The 22,001-nt window shown below is 41.2% G+C and overlaps 1 protein-coding gene across 7 annotated transcripts in view; it reads left to right on the top strand.

The window, feature by feature from the left end:
* Nucleotides 1-20,705, top strand: part of LOC129695699 (spindlin-Z) — a 77,349-nt gene extending 56,644 nt beyond the window's left edge. For all 7 annotated transcript variants that reach the window (XM_055632893.1, XM_055632890.1, XM_055632888.1 and 4 more), the window contains 4 exons: nt 4,403-4,451; nt 11,318-11,568; nt 11,685-11,921; nt 14,267-20,705. In XM_055632893.1, the coding sequence (XP_055488868.1) occupies nt 4,403-4,451; nt 11,318-11,568; nt 11,685-11,921; nt 14,267-14,469 (740 nt within the window). In that variant the 3' untranslated portion in view covers nt 14,470-20,705. The remainder of the gene's footprint in view (nt 1-4,402; nt 4,452-11,317; nt 11,569-11,684; nt 11,922-14,266) is intronic.
* The last annotated feature ends 1,296 nt before the right edge of the window (nt 20,706-22,001 follow it).

Here is a 22,001-nt window from a genome sequence, read left to right as displayed (position 1 = left end):
AAAAGGAAAGGGAGGCAAGAACAAATGACAAACTCTTTGATAAGGCAAGAGGGAGTCTGACAAAAAGTGTTATAGTACAAGGGGCAACATTTAGGAGCAAATTAAAAGAGATTGTTTATCTGGAATTACTGAGGAATTTTATTAGCAATGCTGCAACATTTTTTTTTACATCACAGTGAAGATATGCTCTGGATCTTGGGTGGTGTGTTTGTCCTCAACCTCATGTAGCTGCAGCTTTTCCTGCCATGCATTCGCAAAGGAAGGTGCCATGGATATTTATGGTGTTGGAAGTGTGAATTAAAGGGAGAGAGCACCTGCGGGTACAACCTATTGGAATGCCAAAAGTAGAAGATGATGACTAGCTTTCTTCTGTGCTGTGATTTCTTCGATGCATGTTGGTTTAGTTATTGTACTGAATCAAACCTGAAATAAAGAAAGGGGTCCATAAAATCGTGGAAAGTATGATAGATTTAAATTTAACAGGGAAAGAAAAGAAATGCCTGGAAAACTTTACCTTTTTCATAAGTGTGCTGAGGAAAATCATAGTGACTGTGAAGAAGGTTCCCAGATTAGTTGCTGCGATTTGGAAATTCAGCAAAATGCTGCCTGCCATACTTGTGTTGATTAATTATTTTGGGGTTTGATGTAATTAGCCTCATTGTTCCGAAGCGCACCTATTGCAGTCCATCAGGATTTTAATCGGATGAGAGTTTTAGAAGCAGAATTCACAGTCCAGTACAGTACAGGTCCTATGGCCCACAATATTTGTGGCAAACATGATGCCCAGCTGATCTCATCTGCCTGCACTAATCGATATCCCTCCATTCCCTGCACTTCCATGTGCCAAGTAGAGATCTTAAAGCCTCTAAAATGAAGCATTTCATAACAATTGTCAGAAATTGAAAATTGTGACGGCTGCGAGGGCAAAAAGTGCAGAAAGGGGGAATCAACCTGATACTGGTGGTGAGGCAGAACTGCAGATGGTGGAACGGATGTGGTGAGAGCCTTGCCAATCATGTGAAGGAGAATCCATGTTTGAGGAAAACGGAGGATCCATTAGAGACATTAGGACTGAGGTGACAAAGTCAGAAAAGGTGTGATGGAGGCAACCTTTCACTTTCCTAACCTGACCATTCATTCCACAAAGCTCAAATTATGGGCCTGAAAGACCCAATGGCGACTTTCCAATAGACAGGGAGTATTGTCAGTTTTTTCCAGTCTGAACTCACACTTGTATCAGAGGCACAACACTAATGACTGTGCGTAGCTTTATTCAAATTATTGATTGCAAGTACAAAGTACAAGTCTCGCAACTTGTGAAGTATACTGATTAAATCCTGGCAAGACTTGGAGTATCCATCAATCTGGGTCCCAAATTTTAGGTCTCTCCCCGTGTGTGTATGTGTCCTCAATCGTCATGTAGCCACAGCTTTTCTTGCCATTCCAAGTACTGTTTTTGTACAAAGCAGTTGATTTCCCCAATATGAGTCTATTGGCAACACCATCACACCATATCTTCTCTATCCCATATCCCCATCCCATTGTGCACATATTTCTCCCTGATCCTTTTCCCTCCTTTGTACATTCATCTCCCATCCCCGTCCCCTATTTTGCTTTTATCCTCCTATTCCCCCATCATCCATACCCTTCCCTTTAGCTTTCCATTTCACTCCTTTTGTCTCTATCTGCCATCCTTTTGTCTCCTTTGCATCACTTATTCCACCCATCTGCTAATCAAACCCATCTTCCTTCACCTGTATCCTCCTATCACTTGCCAGACTATGTCCTGTCCCCACCTCTCTTTTCCAGCTCTCTTCAACATACTCCAGTCAGTCTGGAGATGGGTCCTCATCTGAAACGTCATCTATCCATTCCCTCCATAGATGCTGCATGACCTGATAAATTCTCCAGCACTTTGTTTTTTTGCTCCAAATCTGAACACTCTATTCATTCTTCTCTCCTGCGAGGTTGTGTTTTAACCTTTTGATTACTGCATTCCAGACTGCAAAACTCAATGCTCACAGTTCACAGCGATCTTCTCAAGGGGAGGGTAAATGGATGGTGTGATGATGTTGCCAATAGTCTCATAGTGGGCAGGCTACCAATATTGGGGAAATCAACTGCCTTATACTAAAACAATGCAGACTCCTCATCTTCCATGTAATTTTTACTTGTTGAATATACTGTAGGAAGGAACTACAGATGCTGGTTTACACCGAAGATAGACACAAAATGCTGGAGTAACTCAGCGGGACAGGTAGCATCTCTGGAGAAAAGGAATAGGTGACGTTTCGGGTGGAGACCCTTCTTCACCATGAGAGAGGGAAACTAGAGATATGAAAAAGTTCAAAGAACAAATGAATGAAAGGTATGAAAAGAACATATCAAAGCCTCCAACATGATCAAGGAAAGGTGGAGCCCACAGTGATTCATTGTTGGTTGTGGAAAATCTAACGACTGGATACAAACAATGAAACTAAGCAGGATGACAGTGAAACCAGTAGGACAACTAGGGTGGAGGAGGGAGGGAGGGAGAAAGAAGGAATGTAAGGGTTTTTGCTACCCAAGCAAAACATGAGGTGCTATTCCTCCAATTTGTGTTCAGCCTCATTCTGACAGTGGAGGAGACCCAGGAGAGAAAGGTCAGTATGGGAAGGGGAGTTGAAGGGTTTGGCAACCGGGTGATCGCATAGGCTAAGGCGGACTGAGCGAAAGTGTCCAGCTAAACGATTGCCCAGTCTGCGCATGGTCTAGCTGATATAAAGGAGTCCACACCTAGAACAGCGGCTACAGTAGGTGCGGTTGGAGGAGGTGCAAATGAATTTCTGCCTCACCTGAAAGGGCTACCGGGGTCCCTGGACGGGGTTGAGTGAGAAAGTATAGGGATAGGTGTTGCATATACTGCAGTTGCAGGGGAAAGTACCTGGCGAGGAGGTTTGGGTGGGGAGGGATGCGTTAACCAGGGATTTGCGAAGGGAGCAGTCTCTGCAGAAAGCGGAAAGGGTTGGAGATGGGAAGATGTGACTAGTGGTAGGATCTCGTTGGAGGTAGCGAAAATTTAAGAGGATTATGCAACTCGGGGGATGGGGAGCAAGAGCAGAGCTGCGGGGTACAGACGACACCCGTGTGAGGGCCTCATCTTTGATGGAAGAGGGGAACCCCCTTTCCCTAAAGAATGAGGACCTCAGATATCCTGGTATGGAACACCTCATCTTGGGCACAGATGCTGCGGAGATTGAGGAAATGGGAGTAAAGGATAGAGTCTTTGTAGGAATCAGGGTGGGAGGAAGTGTAGCCTAGATAGCAGTGGTAGTCAGTAGAATTAGATGTTTGTGGATAGTCTATCTCCTTTGATGATGACGGTGAAATCAAGAAAGTGGAGGGAAGTGTCGGGGATAGTCCAAGTGAATTTGAGTGCAGGATGGAAATTGGTAGTGAAGTTACCGAAGTCCATGAGATCTACATGGGTGTAGGAGGTAGCCCCGATGCAGTCGTCAATTTAGCAGAGATAGAGTTTGGGGATAGGGCCAGTGTACGCCTGGAACAGGGATTGTTTAACGCATCCTAGAAAGAGGCAGGCAAAGCTGGGGTCGATGCGAGTGCGATGGCTACGCCTTTGATTTGGAGGAAGTGGGAAGAGTCAAAAGGGAAGTTGTTAAGGGTGAGGACCGGCGGAGTGTTGGTAGAGGGGAATTGGATGGATGGTTCTGCAGTTGAGGAAGAAACGGAAGTCTTTAAGGCCTTCCTGGGGGGATGGAGGTGTAGAGTGACTGAACGTTCATAGTAAAGATGAGGGAGTGAGGGACTGGAAAACGGAAGTCATTGAAGAGAAGAAGGACATGTGAGGTGTCTTGGACAAAGGTCAGGAGTGATTGGACCAGGGGGAATAGGATGGAGTTGAGGCATGTGGAAATGATTTCAGTGGGACAGGAGTAGACATAAAGAATGGGTCTGCCAGGGCAGTTCTGTTTTTGGAATTTGGGGAGAAGGTAAAACTGGGCCATGCGGGGCTGGGGAACGATAAGGTTGGAGGTTGTGGAGGGCAGACAGCCGGAAGTGAGAACAACATGGAAGGTTTAAAGATGCCTAATTGAAGGATGAGAGGTTAGAAACTGGATTGCCCAATGCCATGTTTTTGAGCACAATGCATGAACAAAGCTAATAACTTTACGCAAGTTGTGTCATATTCACAATTCACAATGTTTAGTTTCAGACATCTGTACATTAGATGTACATTCTTGTGCATCATTGGATGTGTCGGATGCAGATGTCAGAGTGGAGATTAGTTACAGATTGCCGGTCAAACTTGCAAACTGAATAGAGCTATTTGCTTCTGATTATGTAAAAGTGCATCAACATTCTGCATTGCTGATTAGACTTATTCACTTTCTGTTTTCTTAAGGTCTTCCTGGTGTGTCTGGTAATATGATGAAGAAGAAAAGTAATCACAGGTGCGTCTGTCAAAGTCATAACAGATGTAAACTGTCATGTTGTCATTAAATTACAAGGAATTGAAGATGACTAGGTTTGTTGGGAGTGAAGAAAACAAGCATATAGGGAGAAGTTGTTCATTCAGTTCTTTCATATATATATAATATATATATACACACACATGGAAGGGCTGGTCCCCCAATGCAATACCTCTTCCCATCAATCTCAATCAATCAATCAATTCCAATATAGGTGGCCAACAGTTTGTTACAGGGTGGGGGGGGGGGGCACATGAAATTTCTGGAGCGCTAGTAACACTAAAAAACAATGTTGTGGGTATAAATAGTTAAAAGCAGGGGACAATGTTTACAGACCAATCATAAAAAAGTATGGCCATTGTGAGTGGCCTGTGCCGATTGGATTCTTGCCAGGCAGGCAAGCTCACGTGACTGTGGGGTGCAGAGTGACTGTTAGCAGCTGGCTGTGGTGACTCACGGCTATTCCTTGATGCTTCCATCTCTTCAAGCAGGGTGCAAAGCCAGTTTGTCCTTGGCAAATGCAGTTTCTTCAACCATTTCAATATAGCAAGGTGGGGGGGGGGGGGGGGGGGGGCCACCAAATTCAAGTGCACTTGTTTCCTACCATTGTTCAATGGATTCAGGGTGGCAGCTCACCCTCACGGCTTGGGCTGGGTTGAAATTTACTACCATTTCAAGCAGGGTGCAAAGCCACCAAATTCAAATGCAGTTTCTTACCATTTCAAGCAAGGTGCAGGGCCACCAAATTCAAGTGCAGTTTCCTACCACTTCAAGCAGAGTGCAAGGCCACCCCATTCAAGGGAAGTTTCATACCATTTCAAGCAGGGTACATGGCCACCAAATTCAAATGCAGTTTCATACCATTTCAAGCAGGCTGCAAGGCCACCAAATTCAAGTGCAGTTTCATGCCACTTCAAGCAGGGTGCAAGACCACCAAATTTAAGTGTAGTTTCATGCCACTTCAAGCAGGGTGCAAGGCTACCAAATTCAATTGCAGTTTCATGCCATTACAAACAGAATGCAAGGCCACCAAATTCAAGTCCAGTCTCATATCATTTCAAGCAGGGTGAAAACAGCACAAAAAAACACATAAAAACCACAATAAAACACATAAAAACCACACTCACAGTTCAGTAGACATTCAGTGTGTTCAGTTGGTTCACTGCTCAGAGAGTCGTGACCTCTCCTCCCCATCTTGCAGAGACTGAGCCATGCCCACACTTCCGGGTTTTATAGTCCCCCACCTCCAACCCGAAGGGGCGTGGCTCTCATGGCGTGTTTGACAGGAGAGAGAATCTCAACATTTTTCAAACCAACCACCACCACATTTGCTTTGCTTTTTCAAACCAACCAACCACCACCACATTTGCTTTTTCAAACCACATTAAGGGCACTCACAGGTCAGTAAAACCACTCACAGTTTAGTAGACATGTGTTCAGCGTTATTCACAGCTCAGACTGAGAGTCGTGACCTCTCGCTCCCCCATCTTGAAGAGACCGAGGCAGTCCACACTTCTGGGTTTTATAGTCCCTCCCACTGGAAGGGGCGTGACATTCATGGTGTGATTGACAGGAGAGAGAATCTCAACATTTTTTAAACAATAATACGTTTTATTTTTCATCGATGGGAAAAATCCTCTTGTCCTGCACAGCGGAGTGCGACTGAGTAAGATGGCCAAAAATCACAGCCATAAGTGGTAGCGTTTTTTCTAAAATCAATATGCAGTGCAAACAGGAAGTGGTCAAGATCTGAGGTTTAATTTTATAGCGATGACCAGGAGACACATGGTAAAAGTAATGAATAACAGATGCAGTGGGAACGTGAGGGAAAACTCTGCAAAACGTGCCAGTAAGAGTGGTAGAAAAGGTAGGAGTTATTTATTAAAACAAGAACCAGTGTTCAAAATGACAAAGTAACCTGTTCACAGTTTAACATGCAAGGATACTTTAAGGCAATCAAAGCCAATCATTGGGTGTGAAACATTGAAATATTGTAACATTTTGGACAATAGATAAATTTGCAAATTGACCCACAATGAAATCTTCAAATGACGAAAGGGAAAAACCTGTGGTGGCCATTTCATACATTAAGGATACTTTAAGGGTATCAACTGCCAAAGCCAATCATTGGGTGTGAAACATTGAAATATTGTAACATTTTGGACAATAGATAAATTTGCATGTTAATTGACCCACAAGGTTCTATCCTCAGAAGCTTCTTGGCCAAGGGCCTATTCCTAAACTATTCTGTTCTCTATTCTATAATTACTGGTCTATACTCAAAATCTTAAAGCCGAGTCGTTGATTATAGGTATTGAAACTGCAGTTACAGGTAATAATTTATTGTTGGCTTTGTATTGTTGGCTATATTCAGGGGAGTAGGAGGCAACCGTGGCTGACAAGAGAAGTTAGGGATAGAATAAAACTAAAAGAAAGCGATGTATAACACAGCAAAGAGTAGACAATAGGTGCAGGAGTAGGCCATTTGGCCCTTTGAGCCAGCTGATCAATCCCAATCATTATCCCGTTCCTGCCTGCTCCCCATATCCCCTGACTCCGCTATTTTTAAGAGCCCTATCTAGCACTCTCTTGAAAGTAGCTGGAAGCCAGAGGATTGGGAAACTTTCATAGGAAAACAGAAGGAAACAAAACGGGCAATATGGGCAGAAAAGATGAAGTACGAAGGGAAGCTGGACAAGAATATAAAGGACAGTAAAAGCTTCTTTAAATATGTTAAGGAAAAAGAGTAGCAAAGTCAAATGTGAGTCCCTTGAAGGCAGACACGGGTGAAATTATTATGGGGAACAAGGAAATGGCAGAAGTTGAATAGGTATTTCGGATCTGTCTTCACTAAGGAAGACACTAACAATCTCCCAGAAGTACTGGAGGAAAGAGGATCTAAGGGAGTCGAGGAACTGAAAGAAATTTTCATTAGGCAAGAAATAGTATTGGGTAGGCTAATGGGACTGAAGGATGATAAATCCCCTGGACCTGATGGTCTGCATCCCAGGGTCCTCAGGGAGGTGGCTCTAGAAATAGTCGACGCATTTGTGATCATTTTCCAATGTTGAATAGATTCAGGATCAGTTCCTGTGGATTGGAGGATAGCTAATGCTATCCCACTTTTCAAGAAAGGAGCGAGAGAGATAATGGGGAATTACAGACCAGTTAGCCTGACTTTGGTGGTGGGAAAGATGCTGGAGTCAATTATTAAAGAGGTAATAATGGGGCATTTGGATAGCAATAAAATGATTAGTCCAAGTCAACATGGATTTATGAAAGGAAAATCATGCTTGACTAATCTTCTAGAATTTTTTGAGGATGTGACAAGTAAAATGGATGAAGGGGAGCCAGTGGATGTAGTGTGTCTAGACTTTCAGAAAGCCTTTGATAAGGTCCCGCATGGGAGACTGGTGACTAAAATTAGAGCACATGGTATTGGGGGTAGGGTGTTGACGTGGATAGAAAATTGGTTGGCAGACAGAAAGCAAAGAGTAGGAGTGAACGGGTCCTTTTCAGAATGGCAGGCAGTGGCGAGTGGAGTGCCGCAAGGCTCGGTGTTGGAGCCGCAACTGTTTACCATATATATTAATGATTTGGAAGACGGAATTAGGAGCAACACTAGCAAGTTTGCGGATGACATAAAGCTGGGTGGCAGTGTGAACTGTGAAGAGGATGTTAGGAGGTTGCAGGGTGACCTGGACAGGTTGAGTGAGTGGGCAGATGCGTGGCAGATGCAGTATAATATAGATAAATGTGAGGTTATCCACTTTGGTGGCAAAAACAAGGGGGCAGATTATTATCTCAATGGGGTTAGGTTAGGTAAGGGGGAGGTGCAGTGAGACCTGGGTGTCCTTGTACACCGGTCACTGAAAGTTGGCGTGCAGGTACAGCAGGCAGTGAAGAAAGCTAATGGAATGTTGGCCTTCATAACAAGAGGATTTCAGTATAGGAGTAGAGAGGTTCTTCTGCAGTTGTATAGGGCTCTAGTAAGACCACATCTGGGGTATTGCGTACAGTTTTGGTCTCCTAATTTGAGGAAAGACATCCTTGTGATTGAGGCTGAGCCATTGATTGCAGCGTAGATTCACGAGATTGATCGCTGGAATGGCGGGACTGTCATATGAGGAAAGATTGAAAAGACTGGGCTTGTATTCACTGGAGTTTAGAAGGATGAGGGGGTATCTTATAGAAACATATAAAATTATAAAAGGACTGGACAAGCTAGATGCAGGTAAAATGTTCCTAATGTTGGGCGAGTCCAGAACCAGGGACCACAGTCTTAGAATAAAGGGGGAGGTCATTTAAGACTGAGGTGAGAAAAAACCTTTTCACCCAGAGTTGTGTATTTGTGGAGACCAAATCACTGAATGGATTTAAGAGAGAGTTAGATAGAGCTCGAGGGGCTAGTGGAATCAAGGGATATGGGGAGAAGGCAGGCACGGGTTATTGATTGGGGACGATCAGCCATGATCGCCAAGAATGGCGGTGCTGGCTTGAAGAGCCAAATGGCCTCCTCCTGCACCTATTTTCTAAGTTTCTATATTTTAACAAAATATAAAAACTAGACATACTCTATGTTTGAAGATTCTACTGCTGACTTTCATATCTACTACTTCAGTGTGTCGAGTAACTCAGTTCACTGGTCACAACATGTTTCATCAGGGATTGAAACTTTGGTCTAATTATGAGGTTTTGACTGAATGGTTTGAAAATCTATGTAGTGTGTCATGACATCCACATCTTGAAAGTGAGAGGTTTCCGCAGCGTCCTCCAGGGTGAGGCTCCAGACTGTCTCAAATTTTCTTAGTTTAAAGTGAAGGCTGAGAATTAAAAAATAAAATATTACAAAATTTCATCTTTAGTTTATGCGTGAATCATTAACATTGTGATTGCACGAGGAAAGCTTATTTGTGTTTTTCTTCATGTATGTATCACATATTTATCTGAATTGATTGCTGGGTTACACATTTTTACAACTGACAGCAACTTGGGTGAAATGGTCAATTTGTCTGCATAATCTTTTTGTTTATTGTTCTTTTTCTTCTCTGTACTGCAAGTTGACTATATATTGATATACAGGTGCACAACCTTTTATCCGACGATCCAAATAACGAAAAGCTCCGAATAGCGGACATTTTTTCGGTCCTTGAAGAAAGGTCCTTGAAGACGTTCACCGAGGGCGGCCCGCAGAGGTGACAGCGGAACCTCCGGTCGGTCCTCGAAGAAAGGGGAACTAAATCCCCATTCTTAAAAGAGAAGGTGAGGGTATATTGCGCGGGAGGGTTAATAATTTACAATCTGCTGCTGCCTGCCCGCTGAGTTAAAATGTTCCCACGGTAGACTCACGATACACAGTGTATTGTGAGTCTTGCGTGGGAACTTTTTAACTCAGCTGGCAGGCAGCAGCAAATTGTCGCTCCCTTCAGTTTCACCCCACCAACACCCCTCTGCTTCCCGGCCATGTGTGTGACCCCATCCCTCCCCTCTACAGTTCCCCGCCCATTGCACCGGCGCGGGGGCTTTGCACTGTCTTCACGTCGGAGCCAGTGCCAGTCACCGGAGACGTCAGGACTAACGGGACACCGGCCCCCAGGCCCACTGCAAGCACGGAGATCCCAGAGACCCACAGCCAGCAGCAGCCCAGCCCCGTTCCAATTCCAGAGGAACACGCTCCCCGTAGGGACCGAAGCTGATGGTGTGCAAAGTGCGTCTTGGTCTTGAGATTGCGGATGAGGGGGCGCAGCTCGGGCTGTGACGTCTCCGGCCACCCCCTGTACAGGAGCTGAGACTGGGAACTGTGGGGTTGTTTGCAGTTGCAGAGGGAGGGGGCAAGGGCGGTAAAGTTCCCAGTCTCAGCTCCATTCCAGGGGGCTGACCGGAGACGTCAGGGCCAACGGGACACCGACTGCAAGCACGGAGATCCCAGAGACTCACAGCCAGCAGCAACTCTAGCCCAGCCCCACTCCAACTCCAGAGGAACCCGGGTTGCGGATGAGGGGGCGCAGCTCGGGCTGTGGGCGAACTGCCACTTGTCACTGTAGCGGCGCATCGGGGAGCGGGTTCTTGTTGGTCCTGACGTCTCCGGCCATCCCCCTGGACAGGAGCTGAGAGACGTCAGGACCACCAGAAGCCGCTCCCCGATGCGTCGCTACAGCGATAAGTGGCAGTTCGCCCACAGCCCGAGCTGTGCCCCCTCATCGGGACACCGACCCCCAGGCCCACTGCAAGCACGGAGATCCCAGAGACTCACAGCCAGCAACAACTCTAGCCCAGCCCCGCTCCAACTCCAGAGGAACCCGGGTTGCGGATGAGGGGGCGCAGCTCGGGCTGTGGACGAACTGCCACTTGTCGCCGTAGCGGCCCATCGGGGAGCGGATTCCTCTGGAGTTGGAGGGACAGGGAGACACAACGACTTTTGAGAATGGTGGGCAATCACTTCCAAAGTTCTGCCCACACAGTCAGTACACCTCTCCTACACTTGTCTCCCGCACTAAGATCATCTCGCAGAGAATGATCCCAGCCTAACCCTCCCTATTCTCTCCTATTCTGCAAGAAAAAACTACATTGAACTCAAACTCGCGATCGAGTAACTGCCGGGATCGAGGCGCAAACTCGCGACCTTGCGGATATGAGCCGAGCACTCTGCCACTGCGCCAGCCGTTAAAATCTACGCTAAAAGTATTCCATTCCGAAAGCCGAAAAATTCTGAATTACGAAAAGTGTCCGGTCCCAAGGCTTTCGGATAAAAGGTTGTGCACCTGTACCTATATTATGTGGAAACAGAAGATTTAAATGTTTCCTCCCGCTCGTGCTTCAATTTCTAAATTTCATGCTCCTCTCCTTAGGAAACATCGTAGCAACATGGGACCAAGCAAAGCTGTATCCCATTCACAGCGAAACATAGTCGGTTGCAGAATTGAACATGGGTGGAAAGAACAAGGTGGAATAACGCAGTGGAAAGGCACGGTTCTCGATCAAGTTCCAGTAAATCCTGCACTTTACCTTATCAAATACGATGGATTTGACTGCGTATATGGACTTGAACTTCACAAAGATGAAAGGGTGTTAGGCTTTCGCGTCCTCCCAGATAGAGTTTGTGAGTGGAAAATCATTAATCACACATAATTACATGATCAAAGCTTCCTTTTATCAGTGTAATGTGCATAATTACAGCAATTGCTTAGTACTCAGTACATTTTCTTTTGCTTTTAGCTGCCTCTCGAATCACTGATGTAGATCTGGCAGAAATGATGATAGGCAAAGCAGTTGAGCACATGTTTGAGAAAGATGATGATGGGGCTAAAGATGAATGGCGGGGAATGGTGCTAGCACGTGCTCCCATTATGACTACATGGTTTTATATCACCTATGAAAAGGATCCTGTCTTATACATGTACCAGCTTTTAGAAGACTACAAAGAAGGAGATTTGCGAATTATGGCTGACTCAAGTAAGTACAAGGAAAACATTCCTATTATTTTTGTAAATAACTGTTCTTTTCCTGACTATTTGCTGTACGTAACACAACTGACGGAAGCAACTTTAATTGGATGTTTTAGATATAATTTCTACAAAGACCAGAGAATGATCCCTGTGCAAATATGAATGTATGGACTGGGATCGTTGTTCAAGCCTTGCAGCTATATTTCTTGTAAAAATTTAATGATGCAGTCAATAGGTGTAGAAAAGCGAGACAGCCAAAGATATAATAAGTGTTGCTAGCACATTTGCCACTGCCCTCTGTCTGGAGTTGCTTTGCGAGTGGAGCGGGAAAATGATCTGAAATGGGGTTTTATCAGATTTTATATAGAATGGATCGTGCTTTATCTTGTAATGCAATTGTGTATTTGCTTGCACACTGATTTCTAACTGACTGGGTGTTAAGAGGAGAGCAGGATTTTACAGTAGGAAAGTGATTTTTGACTTCTGATCCTTTAGAAAACTTGATTTGGTTTACTGTTGCCAGAGTTGCCAAATTAAATGTTTGATTTTTGAATATGATTATGACAGGAAAGCAGCTGATAGACTAGTGATATAGCTTGGTTTCTACTCCAAAGTTATAATGTTAGCGGAGCTCATGGACATAATTTCATATACTATAATGGATTGAATTTGTAAAATGAAACGAGTTTAGGAATGATAAGCACATGTTGGGTATTATTGAAAGGGAGTTCCACTGCTTGAGTGAGTTTCTTAAAAAATCAATGCATATTAGGCGTTTCTTTGGCCTTTGAGCATGTTTCTCTCATAGCACCAGTGTCTCAAGCATGCCTTTTCGAAGGATTTGTGGTGGTTTGCAGATCCTAGCTCAAGAAATAATGCAACATCTAAAGCTAATTTACATGCAGGTCTTGATTCTTCCTGTGGGCTGAATAATCAGGTACTCAGAATATTTAAAAAAAAAAGTTTTTTAATTGTTCTTGGGATATTGGTATCGCAGGCAATCTCTGCAATTATCATGTGTAGGAAAAAACTGGTTTAAATCGAAGGTAGATACAAAATGCTGGAGTAATTCAGCAGGACAGGCAGCATGTCTGGAGAGAAGGAATGGGTGACGTTTTGGGTCGAGACCCTTCAGTCTGAAGAAGGCTCTCGACCCAAAATGTCACCCATTCCTTCTCTCCAGAGATGCTACCTGTCCCGCTGAGTTCATCCAGCATTTTGTGTCTATCTGCAATTATCATCCCTAGTTGCACCAAGAAGGTAATGTATTGTTTCTTGGATTACTTGAAATGAGTGGATTCCAAGGCAACTTCAAAAGGAAGTTGATTTAAATGTAGACCATTCTGGATAAAGGTGGCAGATGGTTCAGTTGAACTTTGTTTTCATTTTTCATGCTATTTAAATTCTAATGTTTCAGGAACCTGTTCTGTGAAATATTGAGGAAGTTTAAATAACTTTGTTTATAAATTATATTGCAAATTACTCTTATTTTTCTTTGATTGACTTTTTGTAGTGATGCTCTCCTTTTCCAACACAAAAGTATCCCAACATTCATGAAAAACAATTGTCTGTTGGGATCTATCAAGATCAGATGAGAAATGGTTCTGCTTCCTGTCACAAAGTAATTATATGACCCTGAGAAATGTTGATGTATAAAAGAATCTGTGTATCCTTACCCACCCATCATTAAAACCAAAGATGCAGGTGAAGCAAGTAGTTAATAAGTCAAATGTATGTTGGCATTCATTGCAAGAGACTTTGAGTACAGGAGCAATGTCTTATGGCAGTTATGTAAAGCCTTAGTGAGATAACACTTGGGAGTATTGCGTGCAGTTTTGGCACTCCTTCCATAAAGAAGCATATATCTAATGTAGAGAAAGTGCAATGGAAATCCTGGGATAGTAATACTGTTGAGTGAAGACAGATTGCATCAGGTAAGTTTGTATTCATTAAAGCTTAAAGTAATGAGAATGTACAACATTTGGATCAGGCTTGATAGTTTGAATGCAGGAAATATGTTTCATCTAGCTGGGGTGTTTGGAACCAAGGAGGTACAATCTCAGGATATGGGGTATAACATTTAGAAGTGAGATGCACAATTTTTGTATTGATGGTGGTGAGCCTGTGGAATTTTCTGCCATAGAAAGAAGTGCAGGCCAAGTCATTATATGTATTGAAGGCATAATTTCTACTCACGAAGGGCATCAAGGAAATAGAAGACACGTTGGAGATGGAGATGGTCAAAGGGCCAAAAGGCCTCCATTTTTAATTGTTTCTTCTATTATTTTAAAGCTTAAGTAAGCTGCAGACTGCAGATTCGTTTTCCTGATGGTTACATTTCTGTTTCTACAGATAATGATTCTCCACCAGCTGAGAGAGAACCTGGAGAAGTAGTAGACAGCTTGGTGGGTAAGCAAGTGGAATATGCCAAAGAAGATGGCTCAAAGAGGACTGGCATGGTCATCCACCAAGTAGAAGCCAAACCATCAGTGTATTTTATCAAGTTTGATGATGATTTCCACATTTATGTTTATGATTTGGTAAAAACGTCTTAGACACTCCATAGTATAATGGGAAGGCCATATTGGCCTATACATGAACTAATTCCATATGTGGACATTTGATGAGCCAGGCTTCTTGAAGCCCAGTAAACTATTGTAATCTCACAGTCTCTGCCATAGACATAAAACACAACAGAAGTTTGAAACAGGCAAATGGGTGTACAAATATTTCCATTTATGATGGTCTGAATGCAAGATGATTTTTGGAAAAATAAGTCTTAAGCCAGTATTTAAAAATATGGGAACAAGATTTCCAGTGCACTTTGTCACAAACGTGCTTGAAAATAGTAAACCCGAATGAGGGTTTGGAAATAGAGTGAGTGATGTAGTGGCATAAATTTCAATTAGATGTGAATAAAACAATCATCTGAATTGGGGGGGGGGGAGGTGGGGGACCCATTAAATGGTGATGGTCGAGTGAAATGGATTGGGCATCAAAACTTACAGCTTTTTCTATCTAACATTCCATATGACAATTATGACATTTATTTGAAGTTGGGCACACCTTAGTTGACCTCAGAATAAGCTGCAAATGTATTAATGTTTTACTATAAAATATTGATCTTTTTATGACCTGTTGCAGTTTTACTAAGAAATGGAATTCAATATTTTTCATAAAGCCTTTTGTTTTTCAATATAAACATGATAAATATCATGAATTTGCCATGTATTAAATAGCATGTATGTAAAAAACAAATGCTGTTGTTAAAAGAGTAAGGGGAAATAGATTAATTTGTGAAATTGTTTGGAAACTTGAAGAACATTATAATGCAGAAGTAATTTTAAAGTTTTTGTGATAGTGACCATTGCTGGCATGTATTACCCTTCCCTAGTTGCCCTGGAAGGATGGTGTACTGTCGACTTGAACTGCTGTCTCCCACATATTGAATGTCAGCAGTTCGATTCAAATGAGTGCCTTCACAAGACAACTTGGTGAACCATGTTGTTAAATTGCATATCAGCAAGTTTGCAAGTTCCTGCTCTAAAGGACGTTGAGATGTGACAGCTTTGGTATTACTTTAAGTAATGTTGGCTTCAAATCTAGTTTAATACGATCTTTAATGTGACTTTGAGAAAGTATCTAAAATTACGTGGTGTCAATTTGTAAATTATACCTCCATCAGTTATGTTGGCTAATTTTTCTGTGATTTATTTAATCAGATAAAAAATACTTTATTTACTCCAAATTGATAGATAATTGGCAAAATATAACTAAATATTTTCATTCGTGTAATAATTTGTCAATTTAATAACCACCATTTCTATTTCCAGTGTCCTAATTTAATTAATTTTAGTTATTCTTACTCTTACTCAAACCTCTCCAAAACATCATATCTCCTTTATTTCCTAAATTGGTGCACTCCAAAATGCATTTATATCAAACTCCTCAATGCTCGTCACCTTCTATCTCCTTGTATCCCAAGCTTGACTTCATTTTGCATAATCTCACATTATCCTCCAAAGATCCAGAGAGGACACTAATTGCAGTACTCCAAACTCCCCCATGCCATATGGTGTGGTCTATTGGAGCTATTCCTTCTTCTTGTTGCACTGGCCTCTTCCTGTGATGATTGTTTGGGCTCTGCCAATGAACCAATTACTGTCGTCCGTCTCTGCATTTAATTTCTGAATGTCCGCCCATTTGTGAATAAGATTAACGTTTGCGACGTTAACATTTGTGAGTTTAATGTGGATGACTGTATTGACGTCATGACCTGATGGAAATGTGGGTGAGAGGCAATCACATCTTCTTAAATTAAAATTCTGCCAAGCTTGTCCCAAAACTGTCCCTCTGATAATCCAACTCTTACCACCAAATCATACCTTACCCTCTAGAACTTCACCCAACTGCGACCATCTTGCCACCTTCTCAGTCTGAAGAAGAGTCCCAACCCGAAATTCCCGGCCTGACTCACTGTGTTCCTCCAGCAGTTTGTTTTATGCTGAAGATTCCAGAAGTGGCAGTATCTTGATCCTTTATGTTGCCATCTTTCTGTGTTGTCTTTCATTTTGATTCTATTTCTACCTTGAAAATTCTATATCCCAATGACAGCTATATTTGTACAAACTGTATCTGTCCATTTTTCTCTCTGCCTTTTTACAACTGCACTTTTGCAGCTGCCAACTTGTTTAGATGCACTGCTTACCCTATTCCTATTTGATTTATACTATATCTGCCAGTTTGCCCTCCCATTTGTATTGGCACACTTTGTAGAAAAGACACACAGTTCTTTAGCATCATTTATAACCTCCGAATATCCCAAGGTGCTTTGCAGCCAGTTAAAGTGTAGTCACTTGTAATGAGAAAAGTGGCAATAAATACACGATAAACACCCGCAGACTGCAATTTGGTTATGACCAGATAACTTGTTTTTAGTGACGTCATTGAGAATAAATTTTATCCAGGACCTCATGGATAACTAACTCTCTTTGTCGTCTTCAAACCAATGCCGTAAGATCTTTTATATCATTTGATTGAACAAATGGGGCTTCAATGATATATTTGAAATTTCATCTAAAAATTGATATTTACGACAGTTCGGTAATGAGACATTGCCTACGTTTTTGTGGTTGAGTCTCTATAGTGGGACGACCACACTGACCTGGAGACAGGATTTATGATAACTTGTTTTTCCATTAAGTGGATGACACAATCAATTGTTGGTCTGTTCTCATCTGTAAAATCCTCTTCTCAACCACCAGGTTGTATTTCCACTGAGGTTTCTTCCTGCCCTTTTATTTAAATTGTATATTTCATTAGTTTCTGTTCACCATCTCGAACATCCTTTTCAAGTCTATGAATGGGTTATCACTCTGAAAGCAGTCTCGTGCTATCCCAAAACTCTGAATGCCATTCCTGTCAAACTACTGAAATTGATCTTATCAAAGACACATTGACATCCTGTATAGCTGTGCCCAAGGTAACCAATCTTCACCTCTTCATTCTCCTGCCTGTAGCCTCGGACATATAAACTACACATCTTCTTCCCTATTGTCATTTAGCTGGGTGGGACCACACAATCATCATAACTAAATATCATATTTTCCTGAGCTGGTAGCTCCGGTAATTTCTAGGGATCTGTTCTTCGCTCTTCCTGTTCCTCAGTGGCATCAACTGTAAATTGAGTTAGTTTGCAATCTCACTGCTTGACCTCACTACAACCTCTTGATTCCCATTCTGTTTCTAAATTTCTCATATGCTGATAGATCATCAGAAAGCTCTTCCATGTAATTATTGAGAATTTTAAGCTTAAGAGTGAAATACGAGCTCCATTTCATACCAATTATTTGTATTCTTCGGCCTGATCAATGTGCAACCAGATTGTTTTGGTACTGCATTTTATTTCAAGGTTAGTTTCTGACTTATCATTAGCTAGAAAATCTATTTTCATCTCTGCAACATTGCCTGCTTTGTCTTGCTCTGCTCATCTACTGTTGAAATCTTCATTCATGCCTTTGTTGTTTCTGGATTTGACTGTTCTAACTTGTAAATGGAGCCCATTTTAAGCTCCACTTGTCTTACTTCACACCATCTACCCTCTCTTTCCTTACTATTGATTTCCGGTTAGATGGCAACACACTTAAATTCTCAGTGTTGCATCACCTTGTAATTTCCTTGAAGTCTTGAGATAATTGTGCACTTCCAGTTCTACTGTTTTAATGAATCTTGATTGTTAATCTTCCATTATTGGTGACTGTGCTTCAGCTGTTTAGGCCTTAGGTTTGGAATTCCACTCTCCCAACCCTCTCTAGGTTTCTTTTTTTCTTTGGACTCCACTTAAAAGCTACCCATTTGACTACCTGTCCAATACTTCTTTTTGATGAGTTGGTTTCAATTTTATTTATTCATTTTCTGTGTCACTCCTGACACATATTTGAGTAGTTTTAATAATGTGCTATATAATTTGATGATGCCGTAACTGCACAGTACGACTGAACTATTTCCTAAGAGTAACAAAAGATGATTTGCCTCTAGCTGGCTATATATTGATTCAAATGTATAAACTACATATGAACTATGAAAGTGACACTCTTGCATTACACCTGTTTTTATATGATACTCTTCATTTTAAGTCTTAAATTCTGTCATTGTACATTGAGAGGCAGCAATTTAGAAATGATTGGGGACAACTAAACTGCAATTTAAATGATGGCATTAATACTTGTTTGTAAAAGTTGCTGTTTAGCAAGGAAATTGCAAGGAGGTGATGCAAGGAAATTACAGGAAGTTGGTGCAAAACTGAGAATTTAAAAGTGTGTTGCCATCTAACTAAAAAATCAATAGTAATGTAAAGAGAGCAGATTATTTGAAGTAAGATAAGTGGAGCTTAAAATGGGCCTTGCATATGGGTCTTCAATCACTAGGTCTTTTCAGTCAAGGAATAGTTCTAAATGATTGGGCACTTCATTGGTGGGAGGGGGTTAGAAGTATTCTCAGTTGAGACTCATTGAACATCTATAAATGTTAATTAGAGGAATCCAGGAAAGGCAACTGTACTTTGTATGAAGGTTTATTGTGTAGTAAGAAAGACATGGCAATGAAACACAAATTTTAGCCCACCTGGGATATTTGGTTTTACAATATCTGATTTATTAATAAATTCTGAATCGCTTCACAAATTCTTGTATTGCCACTGTGTAACAATTTCAGAAACTTTACCAATGGTACAGTTATGAGAATTAACAGGCCAGGTATTATATATTGCTTAAAGCAGATTAAAATCAAATTACTTTAATAAGAAATAACTTATTAACTAATGAAGTTAAATTAATTCATATGGAATAGTATTTCCTTTATTTTCTCTTTTTTGAGAGTGATCAGATTAAGATGGTTCAAGGCAACTGTTGCTGTCCAGAGGGTAAAAACAATAAATATTTTTGTAGTGTTTCCAAGGTTGTGGTGAATCTCAATGATATTAAACATCTATGCCAGTACCTGTATCCCTAAAATAAATTAAAAGTGCATAAGCTTTTATTATAAGCATATTATTTTCCTTGAGATATTTTTGAAACATTTCACAGGTCACACCATATGATTGCCCCAATATTAAATTGTTTAGTTGCTACTCCAATGGTGAAGTATTTCAATTTGTGTATTTTATCATATAAATAGTATTTCTGATAATGCGATATGAACAAATAAAAACTCCTATTTTCCTCAGTTGTTAATATATTATAAACTTACCTCCTCCACAACCACTGCAATAGCCTGATTTTCTTTTATCCTTTATATTGACTGCAGTAAATTACACCAGGATTATATTCCATCAGCACTGATGGACATCCCACAACTTCTCCAGGTGATAATTAGATTTAAAACAAAGTCTTTATGTGTTAGCGGGTTATTGAACATCAGAGGCACAATAAAAATATTTGACATTTGCCTCACCAGGCTTTGTACTGTTCCCATTTCTCTTCCAACTTTCATCCCCTCCCACCTCACTCATCAGTCTGAAGATGGGTTCTGACCCGCAACATCACCTATCATATTGTCCTGGGATGCTGCCTGACCCGCTGAGTTACTTCAGCATTTGTGTTTTTTTCAAATATTAGAATTGCCTGCTAAGTAGTGAAAAAAAATTGAAAATATTCTTTAAGCTGATGGTAGTTCTAACAGTGATACCGGTTTGTGTGCCTTAATACCTCGCAGGTGTTGCGACATAGTACAGTGATTGAACTATTATGATCAGTTTTGAAAGACATTCTCATGCAGGTCTCATGTTTGTTGCTCTTCTTGGGATATGGAAACCAATGTGATTTGCAGTGTTAACTTTTTTGTTTTGCAATTCCGTTAATCTGAGCCATAGATTTTAATTTACTGTATAGTGTCTTGCTGGCACAATGCCTGTTTCGTTAACTCTCAGCGCACAAAGTATTTCCGTAGCTTCTGATGTAAATAGAACTGTTTTGTTGCAAAGTTGTTAATGCACTGGTAGAACAGTTGTAATTGAAAAGCAGTTTGGTTGTATTTCTGTTTTTAAATTATATAATGGTTTTTGAAACACTAAGACAAGACACACAGCATATTTTTAGTGTAATGGCATATTTAAGTAATTATTTTATTATCATGGTCCTTTTCTCAATCCCTCAATTTCAAGGTTTGTTCCCAACAACAGGTGCATGCCACTAACTTGATTTTGCAGTTAGACTAGCAGTCATATTCAATAATTTAAATCTTTTGTATAAATCACACTTTTAAGTGCATCATTCATTAAAACTTTCTGAATCTAGATGATTTTTTTAAGACCATTTCAACCATCCGCCTGGATTTTTGCTTTATTTATTCAATGTTTTTTTGTTTACACTTGTGGCTTGTGTCCATATATTTGGATAATGTGGTGAACACATCGCCGTTTTATTCTTCATTCGTCAACACACAGGTACTGTGATTCAACCAGTATTCAAATGTGAGCAACCAAAGGCAGATCAAATGTTCCTTGTAGATTATTTCTGTTAGCAAATTGCTACTTCTATACTGTATTATGTACTACTACATAACCCAACCATGTTGTTAATATACAGTGCCCTCCATAATGTTTGGGATAAAAACCCAGCATTTATTTATTTGCCTCTGTATTCCACAATTTGATATTTGTAATAGAAAAAAAATCACATGTAGTTAAAGTGCACATTGTCAGATTTTATTAAAGGTATTTTTATACATTTTGGTTTCACCATGTAGAAATTATAGCAGTGTTTCTACATAGTCCCTCCCATTTCAGGGCACCATGATGTTTGGGACACAGCAATGTTATGTAAATGAAAGTAGTCATGTTTAGTATTTTGTTGCATATCCTTTGCATGCAATGACTGTTTGAAGTCTGCGATTCATGGATATCACCAGTTGCTGAGTGTCTTCTCTGTTGATGCTCTGCCAGGCCTGTATTGCAGCCATCTTTAGCTTATGCTTGTTTTGGGGGCTAGTCCTCTTCAGTTTTCTCTTCAGCATATAAAAGGCATGCTCAATTGGGTTCCGATCGGGTGATTGGCTTGGCCACTCAAGAAATGACAATTTTTTAGCTTTGAAAAACTCCTTTGTTGCTTTAGCAGTATGTTTGGGAGCATTGTTTTGCTGTAGAATGAACCGCCGGCCAATGAGTTTTGAGGCATATGTTTGAAATTGAGCAGATAGGATGTGTCTATACACTTCAGAATTCATTATGCTATTACCATCAGCAGTTGTATCATCAATGAAAATAAGTGAGCCAGTACCTTCAGCAGCCATACATGCCCAGGCCATAACACCCCCACCACCGTGTTTCACAGATGAGGTGGTATGCTTTGGATCTTGGGCAGTTCCTTCTCTCCTCAATACTTTGCTCTCGCTAACACTCTGATATAAGTTAATCTTCATCTCATCTGTCCACAAGACCTTTTCCCAGAACTGTGGTTGCTCTTTTAAGTACTTCTTGGCAAACTGTAAGCCAGCCATACTATTTTGTGGCTAACCAGTGGTTTGCATCTTGCAGTGTAGCCTCTGTATATCTTTTCATGAAGTCTTCTGCAGACAGTGGTCATTGACAAAT

The sequence above is a fragment of the Leucoraja erinacea genome, chromosome 3 (assembly GCF_028641065.1).
Source record: "Leucoraja erinacea ecotype New England chromosome 3, Leri_hhj_1, whole genome shotgun sequence".
In the NCBI taxonomy this organism is placed as follows: domain Eukaryota; kingdom Metazoa; phylum Chordata; class Chondrichthyes; order Rajiformes; family Rajidae; genus Leucoraja; species Leucoraja erinaceus.
This window is presented reverse-complemented; position numbering and strand designations above follow the sequence as displayed.